At 32.7% G+C, this 26,003-nt stretch overlaps 1 protein-coding gene across 1 annotated transcript in view; it reads left to right on the plus strand.

Moving 5' to 3' along the window:
* The window catches only part of E(Pc) (Enhancer of Polycomb), a 55,794-nt gene that overhangs the window by 8,501 nt on the left and 21,290 nt on the right, over positions 1 to 26,003 (plus strand). Inside the window, exon 2 of the mRNA XM_013321479.1 lies at positions 16,549 to 16,690. Within this exon, the coding sequence (XP_013176933.1) occupies positions 16,549 to 16,690 (142 nt within the window). The remainder of the gene's footprint in view (positions 1 to 16,548; positions 16,691 to 26,003) is intronic.

A 26,003-nucleotide genomic window follows, 5' to 3' on the forward strand; every position in this document is an offset into this window, starting at 1 on the left:
CGACATGCCTTGTACGCACTCGACGATACAGATTACCTAGGCATTTTAATTATACGTATAGCGCCGTGAGAAGCATGCTTCAAGTAACCGCATCGTTCTCATTAAACAGTATCGAGTTCAAGTTACAAAATGTTAATGTTACAAACTATATTGTACATTATTTAGCATTACCACATTATTTAGCTTATTTCAAGACTTTGAAACTATCTGTTTTGTCAAGAAGCTTTTAATGATGTACATCTGTCATAATGTTTATTTAATTTATATATGTGTGCATAAATGAGAGTGATCTGTGTATTATATAATGGATAATGGATAGATAATGTATTATATTACTTCAAAATAGTAAAATAACGGAGGTCCGTGGAAGAAATCGTATGAGATGACAGTTGTCAAATTAGGTTTAGCTCTTGAAATCTTGTCGCGGACGCAAGCGCAAGCGTGCCCGTGGCCTCGCCATGATGCGTAGGAGGAACAGAGAGGTTTATTGGGTATGCCTCCGTTATGGAGGAGAATCCCACATAACTACCGCGTCCCCCCCGGGGCGCGGAGTATGCATAAAGCATTCCTCTCTGGAAAAAAAAAGGTTTAGCTCTTGAAACTAAGGGAGTAACATATATATGACTGATCAATATAACCTTTTTTAATGAACTATGTGGTAAGAAATAGTTTTGACGTTAATGAAATTTTAGACAAAGGTCTGATAACATGTTACACAAAGTCGTTTTGAAACGGGTTCTAAGTCCAAATTAATGACATTTGCCAATTGGCAGGCGCGCAGAATGTTATGTCACTATTAGTTGTTAAACTGTCCACTTTTGCAACATTAATAGTACTGGTAGAAATATTATATCAGAACCATTTGGCACATTATATTGTTAAAAAGTTATCCCGAAAAAGCTTTAAAAGCTCTGTAATATCTGTATATTATTGTTTTATATGTTTCTGTCACCCGTCATATTAAAATTCTCGCTCTTCTTACATATTCCCTTTGACATATTCCATCTATAATGTCTTCTTTTTACTCTGATCTTGTACCCATCCAAATACATTCTATTTTTATAAAGATTCTTTCGTTCACGTAATGAAACAATAACTGTGGTGTCAAAATATTTGTACTGTTGCAGACTCAATTAAGCAATAAAATTTTCCTATGTGTATAAAACTCGGTATGAACACTCATTGATCTGTCGGTTGTACACAACTGGCTTTTGCCGTTGTCTGTAGTGTGTACAACTGGAGCCGGGTGGTAGTGTGGGGGGGAGTGTTGTACACACAGTGCCCGTCTGTCTGTGTGCGCGTGTGGCGAACACGCGGTACGCAATTATTATTATCTACGCACCGGCTTCGTATTCTCTGAATCGTTGGCAAGCCAGACGAACGAAATGCATACGTTATAATCGACAATTTAATTTATTTATTTTTGAAGTTGTTACTTTATTCATCACTTACTTTATAGAATAGTAATTGAATGCTTTAATGTTTTATTAGTCGTCATAATGGAGCTACTTTATGCCAATCTCCCCCTAATTCATTCAAAGTAATAGCCCTTTGAAGTTTATGAAATACAAAAAGGTTACATTGCGCATACTTTTTCGGTAAATTCGGATTAATCTTTGTATTTTTTAAAGTTCTATTTTATTTAATAGAAAACTTGCCAGTTCTTAATATGTAGTTGAAATTGAATAAAGTTTTAATCGAAGCGGAAAATGGAGATTCTGAACGAGGCAATTAAGTTTACGAGACAAGATGTAATTGATTGAGAAGCACTTCGTCGCACTTAATCTGTGTTTAATGCACGCCGTTAAGCGAACTCGGCCGATATGACATGTATTTACACTGTTAATTAAATTAAAACGATATTTATAGTACCATACGCATTGGAACCGTGTTGCAATAATATGTCTAGTATAATTATTAAAACGAAGAGATAAAGTAAGGTTTGAAGACCTTACTTAAATATAGGGTTATTTTATAACATCTACCACTACATTCACAACCATTCTGTATCTAAAATTATAATTTAACCCTTAATTCGATGGTGTCCAGTGTGACCAGAACAACTAATAAAAAAATCTACTGAACTAGCTTAGAGAACATTACGTAAGACTTTACTAAAAAAAAAAAGTTTTTTTGCTACAAAAAATTTCGTCGAATTAAGGGTTAACGAACGATTTATATGATTGTGTGTCAATTTATATCACTGGATTCATTTTTTAAACCTATACTGTTATAAAAATAATCTTATCCTTCACTGTAAATCATTTGCAAACTAAATGCAACATTTGGGCTGGCCCAGGCGTTTGGTACATCCACATTTAGTGCGGACGCTTGGTAGCTAGACGCCGCGTTATCTGGCAAAAATATTTCGTTAATCTTTCTCTGTCTTATATTTTTCATTTAAAATATTTATGTATTTATTTAAGTAATGCTGCGTGAAAGTAAAACAACTCTCTCCCTCGGGTACCGTACATTTTCCCGACATGAAAAGTACTTCGCTACTTCAGACTGTAATCAATCTATGTTTAAAATTTCATCCAAATCCGTTCAGCTTTTGTGAAGTTTAGTGGTTTAAACATCTATCCATCCATAAAAGATTAGTCCAAGAGTAGTCCATTAGGAGATAATGATCTACCTTTATGATAAATCCATACATGTTTAACTGTAAGCGTGCGTTTACACTGTAGGTCTATAATTGACGCTTTGAATGTCGTGCATTCACACTGTTTTGCTTCATGATAAATTTATCTGCTCTGTGTTTAGTGTTAGAAGCACGAATGTTTATTAAATTGGTTATCAAGTATTCTGTACGCTACATTTATTCGTAAACAATTTATTTAAAAAAACAAAACTAGTATGAGCTACTTTTTGTTTTTAAGGTATAGCTGGTTTGTCTACTTGCCTTATTTGGTTAAAAAAAAAGATCCATGGAGTATTTTGTTTTCGGATTCATACGACTAAAAGTATGGTTAAATTACATTAATTGTTTTTTTTATTTGATAGCACTTTACTTCATCGACTGAATGTGTTGGCAACAAAAGACATAAAGAGAAGGCCATATTTAATCATTAAATTATTTGTGAAGCCCGCTCACCACAATGAAATAAATGGAAGTCGTTAGCAAAAGAAGGCTTTGATTAATCCTATTATTTCCTTAATTGACTCAGTGTCGGCACAAAGGGGAACTCAGACGTAAAACACATTAATAACTTTACATGTTTTGTACACACACTGCTCGCTTTAATGGACTTTGTCATGTGTAACATTTCACTGAGATTTCTGGCACTCTCAATATGTAAGGTTTATGTAATAGCCAATTCGTAAGATTCGAATACAAATGTTTATACTGCATGTCAAACTGTAATATGACTTACAAGCTTGTCGTAAATTATGGTTGATTTGACAAGTAAATTTGTGATTTACTCGTTTTCCTCTGGTAGATATCTTTACTGTTATGAAATTAGTTTAGTTCCATACTAAATTGTAGGCGTACGCATACTGTTCGACCTCGGTACGTGGGATCGATCCCGTTCGAGGACTAAAGGATAACTCTGTAGGCAACAGTCACGTATGCCCGGAATATTTTGCTGGGCATTGCGTTGTTTCTATTAACGTTGCGGCCGCCGCTTTCAATGTACTGAAGTATAAGTAAACCATAGTATATCCACAATAAACAGAGTAATATGTTGTTACTTAATTGTTATATTAAAAAAACTAGTTTTATTATGTCTTATATTACTAATAGAAAGTGACCTACGAGTTCTCTTTGTGCGTAAAAATTATGCAGATATAATGTGATATCAACCAAGTTTTAAACTGTAAAACTTGGTGAATATATAAGAAATATTTAATTCTTATTTGTATAATACAATTTTCTATAGAAATGTAAAATTATTTTAAATGAAGAATATAACTTTTAACATGTAATATTTTATCTTACGCTCGATCTTAGAATCAAGAAACTCCTTATGTTTGTTCTTGAACTTTACAAGTCCTTTAGAGGTCATTATATGCCTGTTTTAAAAATGAGTAATCACGTCTGAGTAAATAAATTCCACTTGTTTATTTAAGCCGTTTGTTCAAAATAAAATTGTAGTCATTGGAATTCACTATTTTATATGACTTATGTTTTTTCTTTGTTATTTTAGCATCTCGACCATAATGATAAATTAAATAGTAATATTTTTCTCGTTTGTAATATTCCAAACTGTGCAATTAGAAGTATATTTTATAAATTTGCGTCATATTTAAATATCATTCAGCTATTTTTTGGTACAGCGTTTGTATTCCAATTAGTCCGGCCATCCCGAAACTTTCGCCACTTCGTATTGGTTTTGGCTCCGGAGCCGGCGCTCGTTCGTTTTGACATTTCGATTTTAGCAATACCCGTCTCTGTTATTGTTATCATTTCAATCTCCCGTTCTGCTCTGTTATGAAAAGGGGAGTGGGATTAGGATTAATGTCTTTGTTCTTTTCAATTCAGATAAATTTAATTCCTCTCTTTTATAAAACATCATTTAAAATGGCTTAAAATAATATTTTTTTATCATTCAGAATTAATTAAAAAGTTACCTGTGGATTAAAATATTTATACGACCTATCCAATTAGACATCATAATTCTTTATATCTTTACATTTTCGTCATAGTGAAATCTTAATATCTCTTCACAATGTAAACGCACAGAAGTCATATCGTTAAGTTTACGCATTTCAACTCCATATAATTTTTATGACGAAACGACGACGATTTTTACGACAATGTATGCTTTGTTTCGTACACAAGGTATCTCACGCGAAGAGCCTAGCTTGTAAGAGTTGTGACAGCATAGCAAAACGGTCCCTCGCCAGACCACTTGTGCTATGCTTTATGATATACCAGCTATATTGCAAATATATACGTTGTTGTTTCAATATGTTTATGAAAATTAATATTTTCAAATGATTGGGCGATAATGTATGAATAATCTCTGATATTTTGGTAGAGAAATGGCACAGTCTGAATTTAATAAAACAAGGTTTGGAGTACTGAGTTTATAGTGGTATGTTTGTAGAAATTTTTCTTGACCACTTTACCCTATCTTCCCCTATGCTTGTGCTGCATCGCTCCAACGCATTTTACCGTTTCGAGAACAATAAAATGCCACTCAAATGTCTTCGCCCGGTGTAGGTAAGTGGTCATTGAACTGTTGGCTCGCGGATAGTCAGACGTCTATGTGATAAGGTTTTTTTTTAAACATTTGTCGCCATGTCGACATTTTATATTTAGATTGCTGGGTTTTAATCAATTTTGCAAATATCTTTTACGTATGATATAAAACTTTATGGACATTATTATAAAGTGTGAGGTTTCTTTTACATATTTATATTAATTGGTATAGTGTGTTAGTATCTGACGTTTAATATTGTATTATTATGTTAGTTTGGTATAACTATAATTGGTTGACTTTATGTATTTTAGAATTTTAGGATCATTTTTTTGCTTTAATTAACTCGGGGTTTTGTACAATATTGTTAATTTGAAAATGAGGCTAGTTGAAACTCAAATAATACCTATAAAGGACGCAAAGAATCGATTTTGCTTTCGGTTTCGTACAGTTTTATATGTTGATAATGTTTATTCTATCTCTAACTGGCTGTCGCCCGCGACTCCGTCCGCGTGGATATATAAAAAACATAATTAGTGTAGCCTATGTGTTCTTTCAGACTATACGTATGCCAAATTTAATCGAGATCCGTTCAGACGTTCTAGAGATATCTTCAAACACCCATCCATCCATCCACATCAAATCCATCTAAACATTCGCATTTATAATATTAGTAACTTAAATAAAAGGGCAAAATTCGAAAAAATAAATAAAAAAAATGAATACGTAGTACGGTACTATGTCCGTCTCCTGGCTCCAAGCTACCTCCTCACCATTTTTCAGCCATAGCAGTAAAGCCGTTCTTGAGTTATATAAAGTGTAACTAACACGACTTTCTTTTATATATAATATATACAGATAAATAGAAGATTTAGCATTAAAATTAGATTTTCTTTTGTTAAAGCAATTATTGCTTCGATGCATTTTTAGAATAATGAGTAGCAGTTTCTCTGACGTTAAGTGTTACCACATCCCACAGACATGCGGGAGTATTGTCGGTCATTAAGGAAGCACCTTTCCCCGTAACAAATTAGACACATTGGTCACTACAGTTCATTGTTGCGGTTAAAGTTGTTGTTTATGTTAGTTATTTTGATCACAAATCACATGGCTATTATTTTATAGAATAAAATAATCGTAAATTCTAGTAAATGGCTATTAAATTTATAAGTTTAAAAATAACTGTCATATTTTTTTTTTATTTATAGACGACCAAGCTGGCCCACTTTGATAGTTGAGTAATTAATCTTAAATATTTTAATTCAGGCTCTCTGACATGTTTTGTATTATTAAACTTATTTTAAGAATAAAGTTTATTTGATATTTTTAGTCTAGAATATAATAAATTATCAAGTTAGTTTTCTACCTAACATTTTCCACAATATGTTGCTAATGAAAACCTGTCATGATTCTATTAAAAAAACAAGCTTCTCTATACTTTCAAGTCAGGTTTCACGGCCATAGGCGATACACTCGATACGACCGTGTTAGCACCCAGTTTACATAAACCCGCGACAGACGTCTGTTTTCAATGACGGCTCACCAACGAATGAGGTCACGGTACGCTGGTACATACGATCTGTGGGATACGCAAGCGGCGTGCAAACCGTCTTTAGTGTCAGCTGGTTTTACAACAGGCGTAATGAGGACATTACTTAGTAAAGTTTTCGATTAAGTCATAAAACCTGTTTCATTAGCGGCCTTAACACCGTACGGCGATTAGTGCAGTGGGCCGATTATAAATTACTTTAAGGAATACTGTTTTATGTTTCATTTTCTTTTTTATACGAGGTAATGGCGTATTATGTAAAGATCCCATTGAATAAGGAGACCATTGATACATATTTGCACTAACGTTTTGGTTTGAAGATTATTATTTTTTAGTCTAAATTAATTATTAATTATTTAACAGCTCTATCAAATTTGTAATAATTCCGTTTATATTTTCCTAATTAAGTTCAAGGTCATTATCGTACATATAGAAATGACTACTTTTTAATTACAACAATAAATGTATTAAGAAAATGATATATTTGGCACATGGGAATTCATTTTTTTAGTATTTTTCAACGTCTCATCCACAATAATCGGTCGTTCACCAGTGCGAGTGTGGCGGGCGCGCGGTGCCGGGCCTCAGGCCGTCGAACCCACCTCGGGTTACGTAACTGCCAAATTTGATGGAATTCTGTCCAGCGAATTGGCGCCAACGCCGTTTTACACATGTCGTTAAATTAAATATTTTTGTACTATGAAATAATATTTTTATGTAATTAACTTCAAATTAATGAGAATAAAAAATAATTAGCTTTTATATTAGTTCTCTACGAAAATTAAATATACACATAATTTGAGATATACAGTCAAGTGGATTGTTCGATTAATACGGGAGATTTAAAGTATGGTTAATATATATTTTAAATTGTCAGTGAGATTGCATTGAGATATTTGTGAAATTTAAATGAAAAACGTTTTAAGCAAATAACTTTTTGCACGCGAGTCACCTAAAGTTCGTATGCACGACAGCCAGATGATAAGCCCAGCCAACGGTCGCCGCTCCAAAGTAATTACTTTGCCAAATACTAGCTTATGTAATAAAAATCTAATGATAAAGAATTCATTTTTGTGGAAATTGTGGCGATATGCCAAAAGCCCACACACGTTACGTAAATTTCATTACGACATGTCGCTTCTCTTAAAATATAATTATAACTTGAATACGTCCTTATATCCTTTAGAAGTTTGTTGACAAGATACGTTGACGTCGTTATTTAACACGTATTTCGCTTTTCAACAACTTCAAAAATATATTTTATAACTTAAACGATTTAATTCAGAGATGTAATAATGAGGTTATTTAATAAATAAGATTACGAATGCTAGAAAATTATTGTAGTAAATTTTCTTTAGTCTATGTCTAGGCTTCTGAATAAAAAAGGATCAAGTTTAATAATGATAAAGTACACAAACCATCGACGTTTTTTATTAAAAAAAAGATTTCAAAATAAACAGCAAAATAGTATACTCTTTGCAGCTTAGTAATAAATAGATTTTATGTTTCAACGTTTTGAAATATTTGAAAACATTTTTAGGCGCAGCTTTTGTCGTATATGTCTTGATTGTGTTAACAAGTTCAATACTAATATTTATGTACTAAAATAAACGGCATTAAACGTGTTAATATATAAGATACACATAATATACCTTTATTGGTTAGCGCAGAGTATACAATTCTATCCAACTATCAATATTTCAGTATACAATGTTAACCGCAAAAACCCGAGTCGTCAACTTCATACAATTAAAACTTGGGAACATAATTTGCGCTCCTCGCATTCCACTTCCGTTGGGAGATCGCCATTTTGAATTCTTCCAGGCGCGAATTCTATTACACACTGCAACGTACAGGTTGAATTTATTAGATAGAAGGAATGTTTGGAAGGAATTTTCCCTAAATAACAAGTGGATACAGATTTCAAAAGGAAATTTTGCTATTATTATAAATGCGAATGTTTAGATTGATGGATGGATGGACGTTTGTTTGATGGTATCTCCAGAACTGTTACATGGATCTCGCTGAAATTTGGCATATATGTAAAATAAGCCTGGAAGAACACATAGACTTCTAATTAATTTTTTTTTTAATCCCGCGCAGAGGGTGTCGCGGGCGACAGCTAGTATAGGTATAATTTCGATGTTTGGTCAAGAGAATCTAGCTTGTAGACTTGTCTCACCTAAAAGATACGGTTTTGGTAACAATGGTAGAACATCTGGGCTGGTATTTTGCTGTACAAACATTTTATGCGGTTAAAATTTGCAGCGCTATAACTTCATTCACCAACGAAATTGCCTTTTATTGTGCGAAAATGTAATACCCAGTCCGTTAATTAAATTCTATTGAACGAAATGAGGAATTTTTGCGTTATTCATTCCATTACTCTGAAAATTAATTTGAATAAAGGAAGTTAATTGGAATGATTAAATTTTATATTATTTAATAAAGTAACTACGATGTATTTCTTGTCATTATGCTGAATAGAATGTCACCAAACTACCCTTGTTCATAAGGTTCGGCACTGTATGTACTGCTCTTCCATAATTCTCTATCAGCCGTTATACCTGAATAGAATATAATAACAATGGAGCTTTCACTTATAACCTCAAAAGTCATAATAATTGAAACAATGTCATAATGTTTGCAAAATTTAATTAAAGCCGATAAACAGTATTTATCTTTTTCTACAACAACGACAAGCATAAAATATTTGTTTTTATTACAGTAAACTTAAAACAAATTTTCCAGTTTTAATATTTTAAATGTAAATCATTTTGAATTGCGAGTGTGATTTAAATAACATGTCACCGACACGCCGCTGTTGCGCTTTGTGGGATACTTCGTTGAGATTTGTGAGTGGCAATAGATTGCATTATATATTAAATAAATATTTTAGTAAATAACAGCAACACTGTTCTGGTTAGGACTTAATTTATTAACATTTGCAATGGGTTCTTGTTTTCCAACCAAATCAATATTAGTATATTAGTCGTCGCCGCAACTCTGTCCGCGCGGAATTCTGGCGAAACCTTCAAACATCCGTTCATCGATCCACACATTCGCATATATAATATTAGTAAGATTAATATATTAACTAGTAATAAGCTCTAGGACTATTTCTATGACACTCGGTAGGAACGATACGAATCGAATGATACTTTGAAATCAAGTCGTATTTTAAAATGTGTTAAGCCATTTAGGCTACAGGAGGTCAGAATAAGATATATTCGCGAAAATCATTATACCTGAGTCAGTAGTATAATACAAATATATAAAGCTATTCAATAAAGTCTCGGTTCTACATGATACCGTCCCCTTTGATTTAATCTAGGTCTATTGGTCTAGCGTTTAACTAAGTCGGTCGGTCCTGCGGTTGATTTGAAAGCGGGTCGCCTGATTGTACACCTAACACAGAGTCATTTAAACAGTGGAAGGTATATTGTTAACATGGTGCAAAGAAAATTCACTGCTCATATTGAAATTTAATATTTTAACGTAAATAATTTTATTTTTTCACTGTTTTGTTTGTTCACTTACTTAGTAGCCTATGTGTTCTTCCAGATTATGTTCTACACCTGTGCCAAATTTCAGTGAGATCTATGAAAATATTCCGAGTAAATTACAAACTTTTTGAAACAATGTGCAATTTTAACTAAATAAAGTAAAGTAATTCGGTTCTTGTAATAAAGTCGAAAGTAAAATATAGTTTCTTTAATAAAGACCATTGTCGACAGCTGTGCGTTTACTGCAAATACACAACCGCAGCAAGACAAGAGCTTGGAACATAAATCATTCAATTCCTGACAGCGTTAGTGTTGGACTGCAATTGCAACGGAGATGTTACGACGACTAATGGAATTCCCCAGGCTGGGCTTAGACATACTTAGACTAGACGTACAGTCTCAGTTCTATCTAAGATTATGTTAGTCTTATGTTGTCTTTGAATGAAAGAAAAAAACTACTTTGTAATCTTGCAGGAAACGATGCGATATTTATGAAAACCCTAGCTTTTACCCGTGACTTTGTGTCCGCAAAATACTTGATAACATAGAATGACTCTTTTTAATAGCAAGAGAATTGTTGAAATCATGTCCAGTAGTTTTTGAGTTTATTCATTTCATACAAAGAAACAATTATTTTTTTTATATGTCTTAGTATAGAAAACTTTCTATTGGTTGGAATTGAATTTCAATACTCTCCATCGAATAAACAAATAATCCCTTTTGCCGAGTGCCACTTGCCGATAGCAAATTACGATAATAAATTCTGAGAATTTACTATCGTTATTCGATTTCTGCAAACTACGATGACTTCAATAATTGAATCATGGAGTTGAATTAGAGAGAGAGAGAGAGAACGTAAATATTCTAGAAGTAAGTCACTGTGTACTAAAAACAAGATCGTTTTGTTTACCTTTCCATCCTACTTTTGTCTTTCCTTTGCCTTTTTCTTATTTCATGTAACAAAGTCAGGAACTACCCGTTGGCTATAAAACGAAATTGTTTAAATTAATTATAAGTCAAAAAAACATATCGTCTTAAATATTATACATACAGAGTTTAAAGCTTGGTTGTTAGGTGTTATATATTTGAATGAATGAATCGGAATTACATTAAATGTATGAGCAACAGTAATATCTAAAAATTTACCAATATTATCTTAATTACTAATATAGGCAATAAATCATTTAATATGATAAAAACAAAATATCTTAAAGAAATTATATGAACCGGCAATAACTAGAGAACCACAAGAACAGGCGATTTAAACATTATAGTACTTTTATTCTCATCTTACCTACTAATAGACGACTATCATCATTACATTAAAAGCCGCGTCATAAAAAAACCGCTTTAAAACACCACCATCACGAAACTAATTTTGTTTCTCTATAAACATCGTTTCTAATGCACAAAAAATCTTAAGTTTTGTCTGTGAAGTTGGCAGCTGTTCGAAATCTCTCATAAGGGAAATAGGGGGGAAGTTTCGAGTAGTAATACCCGTGGAGAAACAAGTAGGATGTAGCGAAGTATGACGAATTGGTATCCTTAACTCTATTTCGTACAAATAAAGCTCTGAGTGCTCTTAAAGCTGTTATTAGATGTGAAAATTTTATTTTTTGAAAGCCTACGTCTACGTTTACGTTTGCAGTAAAAGATGTAACAAGAAATTTGTCGCTAAGGAAATAATAAAACACGATACTTCCTTACCTTAGTACCTACTTTACCCTAAAAGCATAATAAATGTATATTGTTAGATACTTATAGATTTGAAGAAATCTATGATAAATCTTCTTAATAATGTAAATGCGAATGTTTAGATGTTTGATTGAAGGTATCTTCGGCACAGCTGCATCGATCTTGCTGAAATTTGGCATAGATGTAGTACTTAGTCTGGTAGAACACAAAGGCTATGAATTAGAATTTTTTAATTCTGCGCCGACGTAGTTGCGGGTGACAGCTAGTCTAGAATATTTATAGACTAATAATATTCTCAGTGCAACACGACCAGACTTAAAAATAGAAATTACTGACAAATGTTGAAGCATTTACGAGCTTTAATACGTTTTGATTTTTTTTAATTTGAGGGAAATTAAGTGGGCGGATAGTTTGCGGCAAGCATTCATTTGAACGTCGGCAGATCCAAATTGGGAATGCTTTTATTTTAACTTTTTTTAAGATGATACTTCGTTTTGATAGTAAGTAAATGTAACTAGCATGTAGCGCTTATGTTTTCAGTGATTCGTTCATTTCATAAAGTATTCGATAAGTATATAAATATTTAATTTCTGTTCTAGATGGATGGATAATAGGAAGTATAGAGTTTTCTTTTTACGTTTAAATATAATTAAATTAAATTCTTATACTTTTTATATCATTTTTATTAAATAAAGAGTACGCAATAATTTTAACAAGTCTATGGCTGCACAGATTCAATTTAATATCGCATCGAACAGAATAGAATCTAATTAATTTCAATTCCATTATAATAAAGCTGTATTATAAATAAGGTATGCAAAATTTGAGTAATACATTTATGTATTCAATTAGATATAAAAGAAAATTTTATAATTAATTATTTGAAAAAATTATAAAGTTGAAGACCGCTTGTCAGTATAATGCAGATTAATTATTGTCTCTGAATGTAAGTGGAGAACTTATAAATAACTTGCTGTAGCACGCGACTCTGTCCGCACTAACTAAAAAAAACATAATTAGTGGCCTATGTTTTCTTCCAGACTTTTTTATATATGTATGCCAAATTTCATCGAGATCCGTTCAACCGTTCTGGAGATACATTTAAACATCAACCCACACATCCATTCGAAAACACTCGCATTTATAATATTAGTAAAATTATAAAATTAGTAACATTATATTGGCAATACTACACTAGGTTCTTTTTCGCCTAAGAATATTTTAAAATATCATGGTATATTAGTCTAAAATTCATGAAAGGGATATTAACAATTATAGTAGGTAATATATAAATTCTTGTCTTTTTGTCTGCCAAACTAAGATAATATGCTACTGTTGCTGGTATGGATTCGGCAGTGTAAAGACATTGTTAGACGGATCTTAGTTATGTTGCATTTGCTATATGTCCATGCATAGCACTGAACCGGTCCTTGCTTCCTCATCAATACAGTTACATTGTACTGTTAGTTAATGCCATTGAACTTTATTTTTTTCTATTATAAAAACAAAAAACGTTATTTAAAACATTGGAAATGTTAATTATAATAATTAAAGATGAAATAATATATTAAATTAGCTGTCGTCCGCGATTCCGTCCGCGCGAAAGTAAAAAAAAAACTTAATTTGTAGCCTGTACATAGCCTATATGCTCTTCCAGTCTGTGTTCTACATCTATGCCAAATTTAAGTGAGATCTATGCAATCAGCCTGTCTGGAGATACCTTCTAACTAACAAACATCCATCCACCAAAAAAATCGCTTTTATAATATTAGTAAGGTAAGATTGTATAACATTTGGAGATAACATGAACCTCATCTGTTGTATTCGAGGTAGCCATCCAATAGCTTTATTGAGTCAAATCCTCATATAACCCTGTTTCTCAGTAGGATGGTGTTCAACATTATGTCACAATTTAAAAGAAGAAGCAAATTGTGAGCTTTCAAATTAATAAACATAAAAAATTCGTGTACTTAAATATTTATGCACTTTTTAATTTATGCTACCGATAACACTGCGGTCTTTGACATGACATGCAATTTAACCTACTAAAGATATAAACAATGATTACAAGCCGGCTTATCATTTTACTGTAATTTAAGCAATATAGTATAATAGTAATTGATTTTTTATTGTTTATACTTGTTTGATCACGTTACTAAACATTTTTAACCTTTTTTTTATTAACAACTAGCGCTCATCTGCGAATCCGTCCGAGCGGAATTAAAAAACTTAACTAGTAGCCTATGTGCTCTTCTAGACTATGTTCTACATCTGTGTCAAATTTCATCGAGATCCCTTGAGCCGTTTCTTCAATACTTTCTAATAAACATCCATCCATCAATCTAAACATTCGCAATAACAAAAATGTAAGATTACATTTATAATATTAGTAAGATTACTATGTCTAGTTTTTTTTTTAATTTAGTGTGTTTTCTAAACATGTAAATACTTAATCATTACAAATATAAGGACTGATTAGGAAATGCCTATGTATATTTAAAACAGCGCTTTATTATCGTATATAATTTACTACGTCCCTTTTACGAAACCGGATCCTGATAAGAAATGCTTAGTATTCACCATCAATCTTATCGGCAATCGTAGCAGGCTAGCGTTTACGATTCGCCAACCGATAATATGTTACGCCAATTACGTTACCTACGACACAATTTTACTATATTACTATTCTATATATTAAATACATACAGAGTTACTTTCGTATTTATAAAATGTAGCAGTAAGAATTCTTTATTTCTGCAAATGACTACACATCCCCTTGCTATAGTTTTATATTAAGAAAAGGATTGGAAGGAGATATGTTCGATGGAGAAAAGATAAACAGGAAATGTCCTTTATCAGTTTACTTTCTCCTAAACCTTGTCTATCTGTCTAAAGGTTGCGGGCACTTAGCACGTGACCAAATATATATATGACGAAGGCTCTAAAGATATAAAACAACACATTTTCGGATCGGATACTTTGGCATGTCTGAATTGGTCTTCTTATTGATTTATTACTGGAAATAACTAATAATATCGTACTTATTACATGATGGTTCGTAACATCCTTAACCTTGGAAATATACAGAGTTAATACGTCGATATTTCATCTAAGAGGCTTTAAAACACCCACGCTTGCCAGTTTATTGTGCCTTGCCAGACAGTGACGCATTGCCGACGAATGTTATTTTAATTCAATGGGAAATGCCAAAAGCGGATTCAATCAATACCTATTGAAAGAATAGCAGAAATAAAATCACACATAAAATTAGTACATTACTTTTATAAAATAACCAATATATAGCAAAAAGGTAGCCCACTCTGCGTATGCTTCGTGAATTTATCTTGATGTTGTTTTCGAGTCGAGATAGGAACATAGCAGGACTTAGAATGAGATTTATAAAACTACTTTGAAACAAACTTAATTTACGATTTGTCTTTTAACGATTTTTGGTTATAATATAATTTAAAACATTTGTGTAATTTGTCAAATTCAGTATTGGCTTTACGCTTTGTTAGTCAAGTTATTTATGTATTCATTGAAAATAATGTCTGACGTAATACATCGAGCTTTATGTTTATAAATGGAAGTAAAAATCAATTATTGAAACTATATAGTGACATCGTTAAAACATAAGTTCACCTAGAACATCGAAGTGCAATTAATTATTCAAGCATTAACTAAAATAGAAATTGTATTATTGAACTTTACGCTTATAAAAGTATTTGAAGCGTTTACGTTTACAGCATTTACATTTTACTAATATAATAAATGCAAAATGGCTCAATGGATCTCGCTGAAATTTGGCATACATGTAGAAAATATATAGTCTGGAAGAACACATAGGCTAATAATTCAGTTTTTTTAACTTCCCACGAACATAGCTGCGAGCAACAGCTAGTTTAAACAATAAAAGCCGAAATTGTGCTCAAGCTATTAAATGCATATTCTGCTCGGTTGGTCTCTTTACGACCAGTATTCACAAAGAACAGTATATCAGTCTCTCGAGTAAAAAAATAGAAATTATCCATCCGTTATATGCTTGTTCTTTGTACGCCTCTAATGCGGCGCAAGACCTCGGAGACTCACAAATAAACGAGTAGATGGGGGCATTAATCTTCATTTACCGGGAACACGAGAAAATGAAATAAATAAATCGTTTTCTTTTGTTATTAATCTATTGTAGTCGACATATAGAAAAGGCTATTACGAAACGTTTAATTGTAAGTTGTTTGATGTTTCAGATTTATAATATAAACTGGCGTTTAACTACTTGTTTTAACAAAGTGATGTAGAACACTATTTAAGTATGTTCAATATTTTATATCTTGTTTATATTGAATAGGCTCTGAAAGGACTGATCTTATTTGGAGAAATTTTTTCACTGCTTGGAAGCAACACTATCCCGAGGCGGCACAGGCTATTATTTTTACTTGATTTTTAAATTCCGCGCGCACCACGTTGCGGGCCACTGCCAGTAAGCCTATATAGTAATAAACTAACGGCCATAAGATTAGTTAATACAATGAGTTTTTTATGGATCATTATAGCTATGTAAAAATGGATGGACTAAGATATATTTTATAAGGTGTTTGAAGGATTATATGTCTTTTTTACTTGTATATTTCATAAAATATTTGTTTTCCTCCCTTAGGAGCACCATCTCCAGAGGGCGATATCAGGCACGGGGCTCATAATTCCAACACCGGAGGTGTGCGAGGTCAGCGACCTCGAGTTCTACGAGAGATGTTACCCAGCCGACTACAAAATGCCCAAGCAGCACATACACATGCAGCGTAAGTACATTATTAAGGGCCAAATTCATTTTTTGATCGCGAAATATTTTAGCTAATCTAAATAGAAAAATACGATCGATTGTTTAGACAGCGATTGAATAGTTTTTATACTCGGCTTTATACATAATAATTTTAGAATGGATCTTAATACAGAGCTCTATGCTCTTTATTACGTTAATGATGTGAAACTATGACGAAATACAGGTCAAGAACCAATGAACTACATTAAAATTTAAGTTGTACGTCAATCATTAATAAGAGTGCGTGTCGTTAAGAAGAAATTATTTTCTACTTCCAAACTCTTGTATTATGCAACATGTGTCTTGTTTTTTTTTCATAGAGATTAGGGGATGTTAATATTTTTTTATACAAGTGTTCGACCGTGGAAACCGACATTAAATTTATCCCCTCGTTACTCATATCCTACTGTCATTGCCGTATGCAAAAATGACGAAAAGATTTTTAATAATAATTTGATTATGATGACTATGTTATTAAATTAATTCTCGGTACTCAAAAACCACACTCAATGGACTAATGTTCGTTTCATGATAAAATTTAATGTTTCTATATTTTGGGGCAATGCGATGTTAATTAAAATTATAATGGAATAACGATCGATTACAAGTACATAGCAGCTTTAAATAATAATTTTATATAACATTTTACTTTAGTTACGCAATAATATAGGATTAAATTTACCTTAAAAGTGTATGGCTATTGAGTCAAATCTCAATTTTTTATGGCTGGATATCCCGTCATCCATATGTATGAAATAAAAAAAGTAATAAGTTATATTATTCTACATATAATTGGAAATACATTTCTTATGCGGTTGTGTTGTATCGTCTGATAATGCTAATATTATGTAATATTCTTGGTATCGTGCATAATCATATAAATTTACATGCAATTTGTTTCTCTTCGAAATTCAAAATTGCATATGTCTTGTTTTCATACGCTAATTTAACCTTCTAGTAACCAATTGGATTGCTATCTCTCTTAATATTATATTTTAAAAAGTCTAGTTAAAGAAAAGTGGATGGAACGGTGGAGTTTCCACTGTCGTAACACCTGTTCACAATTATTCTCTCTCATTTTCTGCAAAAGAAAAAGAGAAAAATATGTTTTTATGCAAGTGTTAAAGAGAGTTTCTCCATCTCAAAGGCCGGCAACGCATCTGCGGTTCCTAAGGTATTGCTGATGTCCATGGGCGTCGTTGAAAACCTCGGTGTTCCCGCTGCACGTTTGCCCCCTTCTGTTATAAAAAAATAAATAAAAAGTTTAAATTCACGATATAAAGCTATATTGAATTTAAAGCTTAATTAAACTCGGGCTTATTATTTCTGAATAATCTTGCTCCGGCAATGTAATTAATCCCCCGATTGTGCGCCGTTGTAACGTAATTAACCGTTTCGCGACATTATTCGATGTATTCGTGCGAACAAACGCAGGCAATATTGCGAAGTTATGTTTATCATGTTAGTTATAGGTGCCTATCAAATTCATATGGTCAATTCATATCGAATTCAAAATAGCTTTAACTAAATTCTAAGCGCGCTTTTAATACTGGTTAAGTTTTACTAGTGTGTACTCTACCTTATAAATTTAGGTTAATGTGTGAAAGAATATTTCATCTGGCTATTTATCTTATTAATATTATGAATGCGGATATTTGGATGTATGGATGGATGTTTGTTTGAAAGTATCTCTAGAACAGTTTAACGGATATCGATGTTTGGCACATAGTCTTGAAGACACATAGGCTATTAATTTTTTTTTTCAATTTCGTGCCGACGAAGTAGTGGGCGAATGATAGTAAGTGTTCGTTATGTCCATTCTATAACTATTAATATATTTGAATATATTTGAAAGTAAGATATCAAAGTTCGAATGAGTGACGGAAAATTCAGTTGGCCCTTTTATTATTTAAGACACTAATTTAACAAATAAATATATAAAAGAGGCATCATAAATAAAAGAAACTATTGAGATTTCTGTGGGAAAATAAATGTCTTTTGCAAGAATATTTTATATTCATAGCTTTTCAAGGAACGTCAAGTGAACGTCGAATTGATATTTATATCCTCTTCAATACAGAAGCCTGTCGATATATTGCTATATTTGTAACAAAGTATTTGAAAAGCATTTCTTACGACGATAATTGAAAAGGCTTTTGTTATCTTAACCCAATTGGAGAAAACGTAATTGATAAAAGCACTATTTCTCTAGAGGCTACTGTTACTGTTTTAAAATATCTTGGCGACCCAAGGTTATCGGCGGACTGCGCAATACTTCTGTATCTCTCTACGCCCTGCTACACCTTAAATTGAGTTCTGCGTAGAGAATCGCGCTAAATTAAGAGCCGTCGAAATATTTGTTAGCTATAATACTTATTGTTAATTTTTACACTTATACTTTTAATAATATATTATTATATTAATGATTTTTAAATTATTAATAATATATTAATGTTGTATTTTATCTTTTATATAAAATTCTCGTGTCACAATTTTCGTTCCCATACTCCTCCGAAACGGCTTGACCGATTCTCATGAAATTTTGTGAGCATATTGAGTAGGTCTGAGACTCGGCCAACATCTATTTTTAATCCCGCGCAGACGGAGTCGCGGGCGACAGCTAGTTTTATCTGAAAATGTTAAATTGTTGTTGTTTTGTTCACATTTCTATTTGTACTGTAATCTTAGTTCTGTTTTATATTTTGTTAATGTCTACGTATCTTGCCAGTTCTAAAGCCGTTGTTCAATGTTACGCAATAATTTATTTCCTTATCTTGCCGTCTCGTTTTTAATACAATAACAACGACATATATACGGTGGAAATAATGACTGTGTGACTGTCTTCTTGTCCTTGAATGAACGCATGCACGAAGTGAACTACAAATATTTATTTGTCGATTAGAGCATGATGCGATACCGATAGTCGTGAATTACTTCGACCTCCAAATTCCTCTGTTTTATACCCTTAGTTTTTTTTAATTTATCCGGTTTTTTTATAAAATTTATTAATTAAAATTGGTTCTAATCTATTATGGAAAAATATCATAATGAATAAATTATATAATTTTATATTTCCTAGACATGATTTTGTCTGTCTGTTCGTAAGCGTTTGTTCCGGGTAATCTAAGAAATGGGTTACGCCGATTTTGATGGGACTTTTATTGAAAGGCAGCTTATTTGTGCGCAAGTAACTTAGGCTATTTTTTTCTTTTAAAATTCGCCCTCACCAAGTGGTGGCACCCGCTAGTATTTGATTGAAAATACACTTATACTAAAGTCTTTGAAATCCCTGTTATATTTTATTTTTGCATTTATGTTTTATATACTAAACTGTATACTCGTACTATGTTTAGCATTACTGAAATATTTGTTTCAATACAACGGACCGTGTTGCAATATAAATTCGCATCCAGCCGACCCATATCGGTTATTTGTTTGTTCAGGCGTAATTCCCTCCATAAATATGATTAGTTTATTGTGCTTTGTACCCACGCCATTGCAAATATCTCTTTCACAGCGAAATATTCAATATTGTCAATTATAAAGAACTGGTTTTGTCATTTTTAAATCGTGTTATTTTTGACTAAAAATGCTCCAACTTCGCTCTGATATTACGCCATTTTAATTATTAGTACGAACACTTCACTTTACGGTGTAGTGGCACAACACTAGCCTTACTAAAATGTAGACGTTTATATCCCCACAATCAGTCTGACACTGGACTTTGTAACGAAAGCAAATCATTCGCGCCAAAGGATTCTATTACGGTCTAAAACTAGATACATGCCTAACATTATACATTAGCATTGGTTAAAGAGTTTTTAAAAACCACTTCAATACTTGAACGTAAATAAAATTATCAGGAACTACAAGTCTACGTCTACTACGAATCTTTGCTATAGATTTCATCTGGTACATATGTGATAATTGCGTGGCTACGCCCTTATGGTCCTGCTGGCGATGAAAATTTCTGCTCTGCATTGTGAAATATAGACCGATGATAATAAGACCGACATTTCATGCATAAGCTAGATTCATTTGTTGAATCCACTGACCGATATATTGTTTAGAGAAAACTTTTCTATTGCCAAGCTAATAGCGAGAGTGTTTTGTTTTAGAACTATATGAAATAATATATATATAGTTGAAAAACAAAAGCTTACATTATGTAGTGTGTTGTTATGGTTGTTATTGTTATATGTTTTCGGTGTACCAAATATTTTTGATAGAAATAAGAATAAATCATTTTCTAGAGAGCTGTTTTGGTATATATTTTTATAGAATGTATTAAATAAAATTCGCGATAATTAAATAAGCTTACAACCCTTTAGGACGGTTTTACGTAACAATCGGTAAAAGATATAGCTTTTTTATACGTAACTTATAATTCAAAGTTAGGTAGCCAGACAGGGATTAATAGGGATGAGATTCGAGGTGAAGGACGACCCCTATTTCGGTGCGTTCAATCCGATAAGTTGTTTCAAATAAATTGCAAATTTATCCTAAGGGTAGGATTTAAACCTGATAAATGTTTGAGCTTGATTGCCTGACTTTAATTTGGTTGTATTTCAACGTGATGTTTTTTAATTACAATTAGAGAAGGGTATAACAGTTTTAGACTATTCTTCTTCTTCGTCGTTACAGTATTTTCAGACTGGTCGTGGTCATCAATCGTGGTGATCGTGGTATCAGTGACCCGCTTTACGAGGCGCCGCCACTCCTCCCTAGTCTTTGACACTATACGAGGTTAATAAATGTGTTCGTGTATTTGGTGATTGGTAATGCTATTACTAACTAATGTTTTTATATTGAAAAGGTTTGTGACTAATTACTCTATCTAATCGTGCAACGTACATTTTATTTTCTATTATATGTATAGCGGCTTACGTCGAGTTTATAGAATTGTAACGTTCTTACAGCGACCTCGTGGGTCAGGACATACTGTCCCAGTTAATCACTCTGACATTGCCCACTGATGCAAGCCAGTGTGTAAATTAGAAAGGCATTTGCGACCTTTTAACTCTAACTGGTATCTTTATAACGTTGTGTAAATAATTGGAAATAAATTGGCTATTTTTGGATTGGTTAAATAATGTTCAAAAAATAAAGCTTATATTAAATACATGAGTTTAACTAGCCATAGAAATGTATTACGGGAATTTTTTTTGACTACTTACTACATTAGGTAGACTATCGTGTTTGCAGACTCTTTGTTTTTATAGCTGCTGCTGGCGACTCCGTTTGCGAGGAATTAAAGTAAAAACATTATAAGTAGCCTATGCCTTCTTCTAAACTATGTTCTACATATCTGCGCAATTTCATCAAGATCCATTGAACCGTTCTGACGATACCTTCAAACAAAAAAAACATCCATCCATTTAAACATTCGCATTAGAGAGATTTATCAATTGGTTGTTACTGTTTACCTCTTATACATCTGACATTTTCGCCGAAACGCCCTCTTGATAGTATTGAATGTAATTTAATACATGTTCTAAATTTGAAGCGCATCACATAAACAGAATACACCTATTTGTATTTTGCGTAACAGCGAAATACATTGATATACTTGTATTACAAGATGCATACACACCTCTGACAGTCCATTACAAGATGAACTTCCATACTCAGGCTTAAATCATCACTAAGGGAGTCTATTAATGTAGAGTTTAAACGAGAAATTTACACTCAAATATTGTTACATTTTAATTATTCAATGTGACCGTACATAGTATTAGCGAATGGAGTCATTCGTATCGGTCTTATACTTCTCTTCAAGCTATAGTCGACAATTTCAGGACTTGTGAATTTACCTTAAAGCCACAATTTAAACTTTATTATTTATGTATCCTAAGTTAACGTTGAGATGGTAGAGCAAGTTATAATTGTTCTTACAAAGTCCCCTCAGAAATGGTCATACCAAGATATTTTGCTAGAGAAATTTTAAATTCGCTGTTGTTTATTAACAAAGTTTTTATATTTCACTCCCGTCTTTAAGTTGGATAGCATTCGTACAGTTCTAACATGGCCGAATATTGTTCATATAAAAGAAGTTTTCATTGTTATATTGAAGCGCAATAACGAAACAAAAGTTCAGAAAGTCGAAGCACCGTTAAAATAACTGTAACGTCCGAATGGGGGCGTCATTAGTCGTAATTAAACCTGAGTGCGATACACAAACAGAAAACATACTCATGTTTTTCATTACTTAAAATAAAAGCTACTTAAAATATAATTGAATTTGAAATAAAAATATTCCATTCCCCTTATCCATTAACTAACAAATTCTTGTAGTCAAGTGTTGATTTAAGAGAACGTTAGAGAAATATAACATAGCGACCAGAACCGAGTGGGGCAGGCAGAATAAAATTTCCTATTGGATATTCTTTAATATTTCTCTTTACAGTTCATTTATTTTTATTTTATGTTTGTTGTGATTTTTATAGCTGTATGTTCAAGTCTTAAACAACACAAGCGCAGGTGTATTAAGTCCTGCGAAAACGAGTTTTGGATAAAAAATTGCGACTGTGGCAAAGTACTTTTAATTATGCCCTTAAGTGATAATTAAAAAGAGAAAATCATTAAACAACTCAAGTTTAACTTTATATAAAGTCCTTTCAAATACCCAATTAGGATATCAAAGTGCCCTAAAACAGACATGTTTTTAAAATAAAATATTTCGGTGAGGTGAAACCGGGCTTTTTGGGATTTACTTGGCAGTTAAACATAAGGGGGGATTTTGCATCCAATCACGTATTGCTGCCACAAATGGATCCCTCCATATAAACCGCGGTTTTAGGATTGCCTGTAAGAATACTAAGTCAAAAAATCTATATATATAAAAGAAAGTTACACTATTTATAACTCAAGAACGGCATTACCGGTATGGTTGAAAATTGGTCCTCACCAATTTTAGGATACTATTTATCTTTTTTTTGAATGTATGCCCTGAAGAACTGCTTTTTATTTAACTTATCTATATATTAAGTTTTTTTATATATCCACGCGGACGGTGTCGCGGGCGACAGCTAGTATGTTATAAATACTCAAATGCCTTAAGATTGATTGAGATTAAGACGGGGTGAGCTAATTATATTCAGAGACGTATATATTTTACCGCGATCGATTACGTCAAGGTGACGTTCTTTTGTTGCAATTTTGTGACTCCCCTTTTTCCTTAAGTAGCATGGAAATGATAGTAATGGAAATGTAGACTTTTCTGTATGTATGTAATTAACGCACAATGTCTCAAGCTTTTGAGGATTTTTAACATTTTTTTTTACTTAGTGTCATGATCTGCCGGTACCTTATGGAAGGTTCTGTTTGGGGTGCGTGTAATATATTGGGTGCAAGATTCCAGCTTTATATTTAACTGTCATGCTCTAGTAAATCTACTAATAAGTATTTTTTACATGAACAGACAGATTACCAGTCTGAGCATAGGTTTCTAAGAGTGTTATAAATACGACATGGTCGTCATTGGTATACCTTTTCTAATGGGCGGTTTTCGACAAAGGTGGCCGTCCTATTCAATTTAAATAAAGCTAATTACATCCCCTCCTTTAAAACAATGAGAAATTACAAAAGAAAAGTTAAATAGGACGTCTTTATGATAATGGAAAGAATAATCACATGGCTCCTTTGTAGGGAATGTTTTCCGTTAATCTTCCTCTAATTAAAAAAAATGCGAGCAGTTTTTCTTTTCAACGTTAAATGCATAAAAAGAAGCTGCATATAAAATTCAAATGAATATGTAAGAATTATTTTAAAATCAACAATTTTACTGTAATCTATATACTTAAATAAGAGTGTCTGTATGTAGTAAATCGAAATACATAATATTTTATACATATGCTATATTTGCGTTGCTGATAGCGAAAAAGCAATTTGTAAAATTTTTGTCTGTCTGGCCGCTAGTCTGTGTTTGTTCCGGGCAATCTCTGAAACGGTTGGGCTGATTTTGACAGGATGGTGGTAGCTGATATTATAGGCTACTTTTTTTTCTGCGCTGTGGAAGTTGCGGGCGACCGCTATTTTACTTTTTACTAATATTGTAAATGCGAATGTTTAGATGGATGGATGGATGTTTGTTTGAAGGTACCTCCGGAACGGCTGCATGGATGTAGACCATAGTCTGGAAGAACACATAGGCTAATAAAGGTTTTCTTTAATTTCGCGCGGACAGAGTTGCGGGCGACAGCTAATATTTCATATTTTTCAATTAACGCGCACCGCGTGCTATTTCTTTGTTTTGTTAATGCTTGCAAAAATTACAATCTGGTAGAAAATTACGGCATACAATATGAAACACCTGAAGTTTATTTAGTCCGTTGGCGTGGAAGCGTTGTTTTTAAATTCAATTAACCTGAGCCCCGTCGAAAAGGAAATTTAAAAGTAAATGTTATGGAACGGCGCACTCGAGGGTAATGACGCGGCTTCGATATACAGCTTGAAGCTTTTTAAATGTACTTATAAGGGTTTCGTTTAATTGAAATGAAAATTTCGACTCTTGTTAAGTTTCCATTGCTTTGTGGATACCCTTTTTGCTCGTTGATCTATTTTAATACCTGTCTCGCTTTTAATTTCTGTTTCTCCTGTTTAGTAATATTGGAATAATGTATAAACGGTGTGTTTTGTATCACTGTCGTTACGATTATTGTGAGGCTTAAACACGCGCGTGTTACTCCATTGCAATGTGTATAATTTCTAAAGTACTAACTATTAAAAAAAACCTACTCAGTAGCCTATGTGTTCTTCCAAACTATGTTCTATATCTATGTCAAATTTCAGCTCAATCCATGCAGTCATTCGGGAGATACCTTCTAATAAATAATTCCATTCATCCAAAATTAGCATTTATAATATTAGTAAGAAGTATGATTATGACTCGACTTAAGTGTGCTACACACCATCAGTTTTAACTTAACAATCGGAGTGTTCGGCCAAAACGTACGCGTGTAGCCGTCTTTATATTTTCAATTTAAGTAGTCGGTAGGTATTTACTTTTTATGACAGGTGGTAGGCCAGTTGGTGCTTTTATTTCGCTTTGCAAAGACATCTGTCACTCAGAACAGTACACCATAAGTTAAAAATATGTGTAATTTATAAGTGGGGGTTTACATTGCCGAAATACATTTGTAAAAGACTTTTTGAAAAAAGGCAGTTGCATTATACATGTTGGGCAGAGTAAACATACCGTGTTACGTTTGCTGTTTAGACAGACAAGAGGACAGATGTGCAACACACTTATAGTGAAATTTGCGAATTGTGACAACGCCATACCTCGACAACGG

The sequence above is a fragment of the Papilio xuthus genome, unplaced genomic scaffold (assembly GCF_000836235.2).
Source record: "Papilio xuthus unplaced genomic scaffold, Pxut_1.1 DF825946.1, whole genome shotgun sequence".
Taxonomy (NCBI): Eukaryota; Metazoa; Arthropoda; class Insecta; order Lepidoptera; family Papilionidae; genus Papilio; species Papilio xuthus.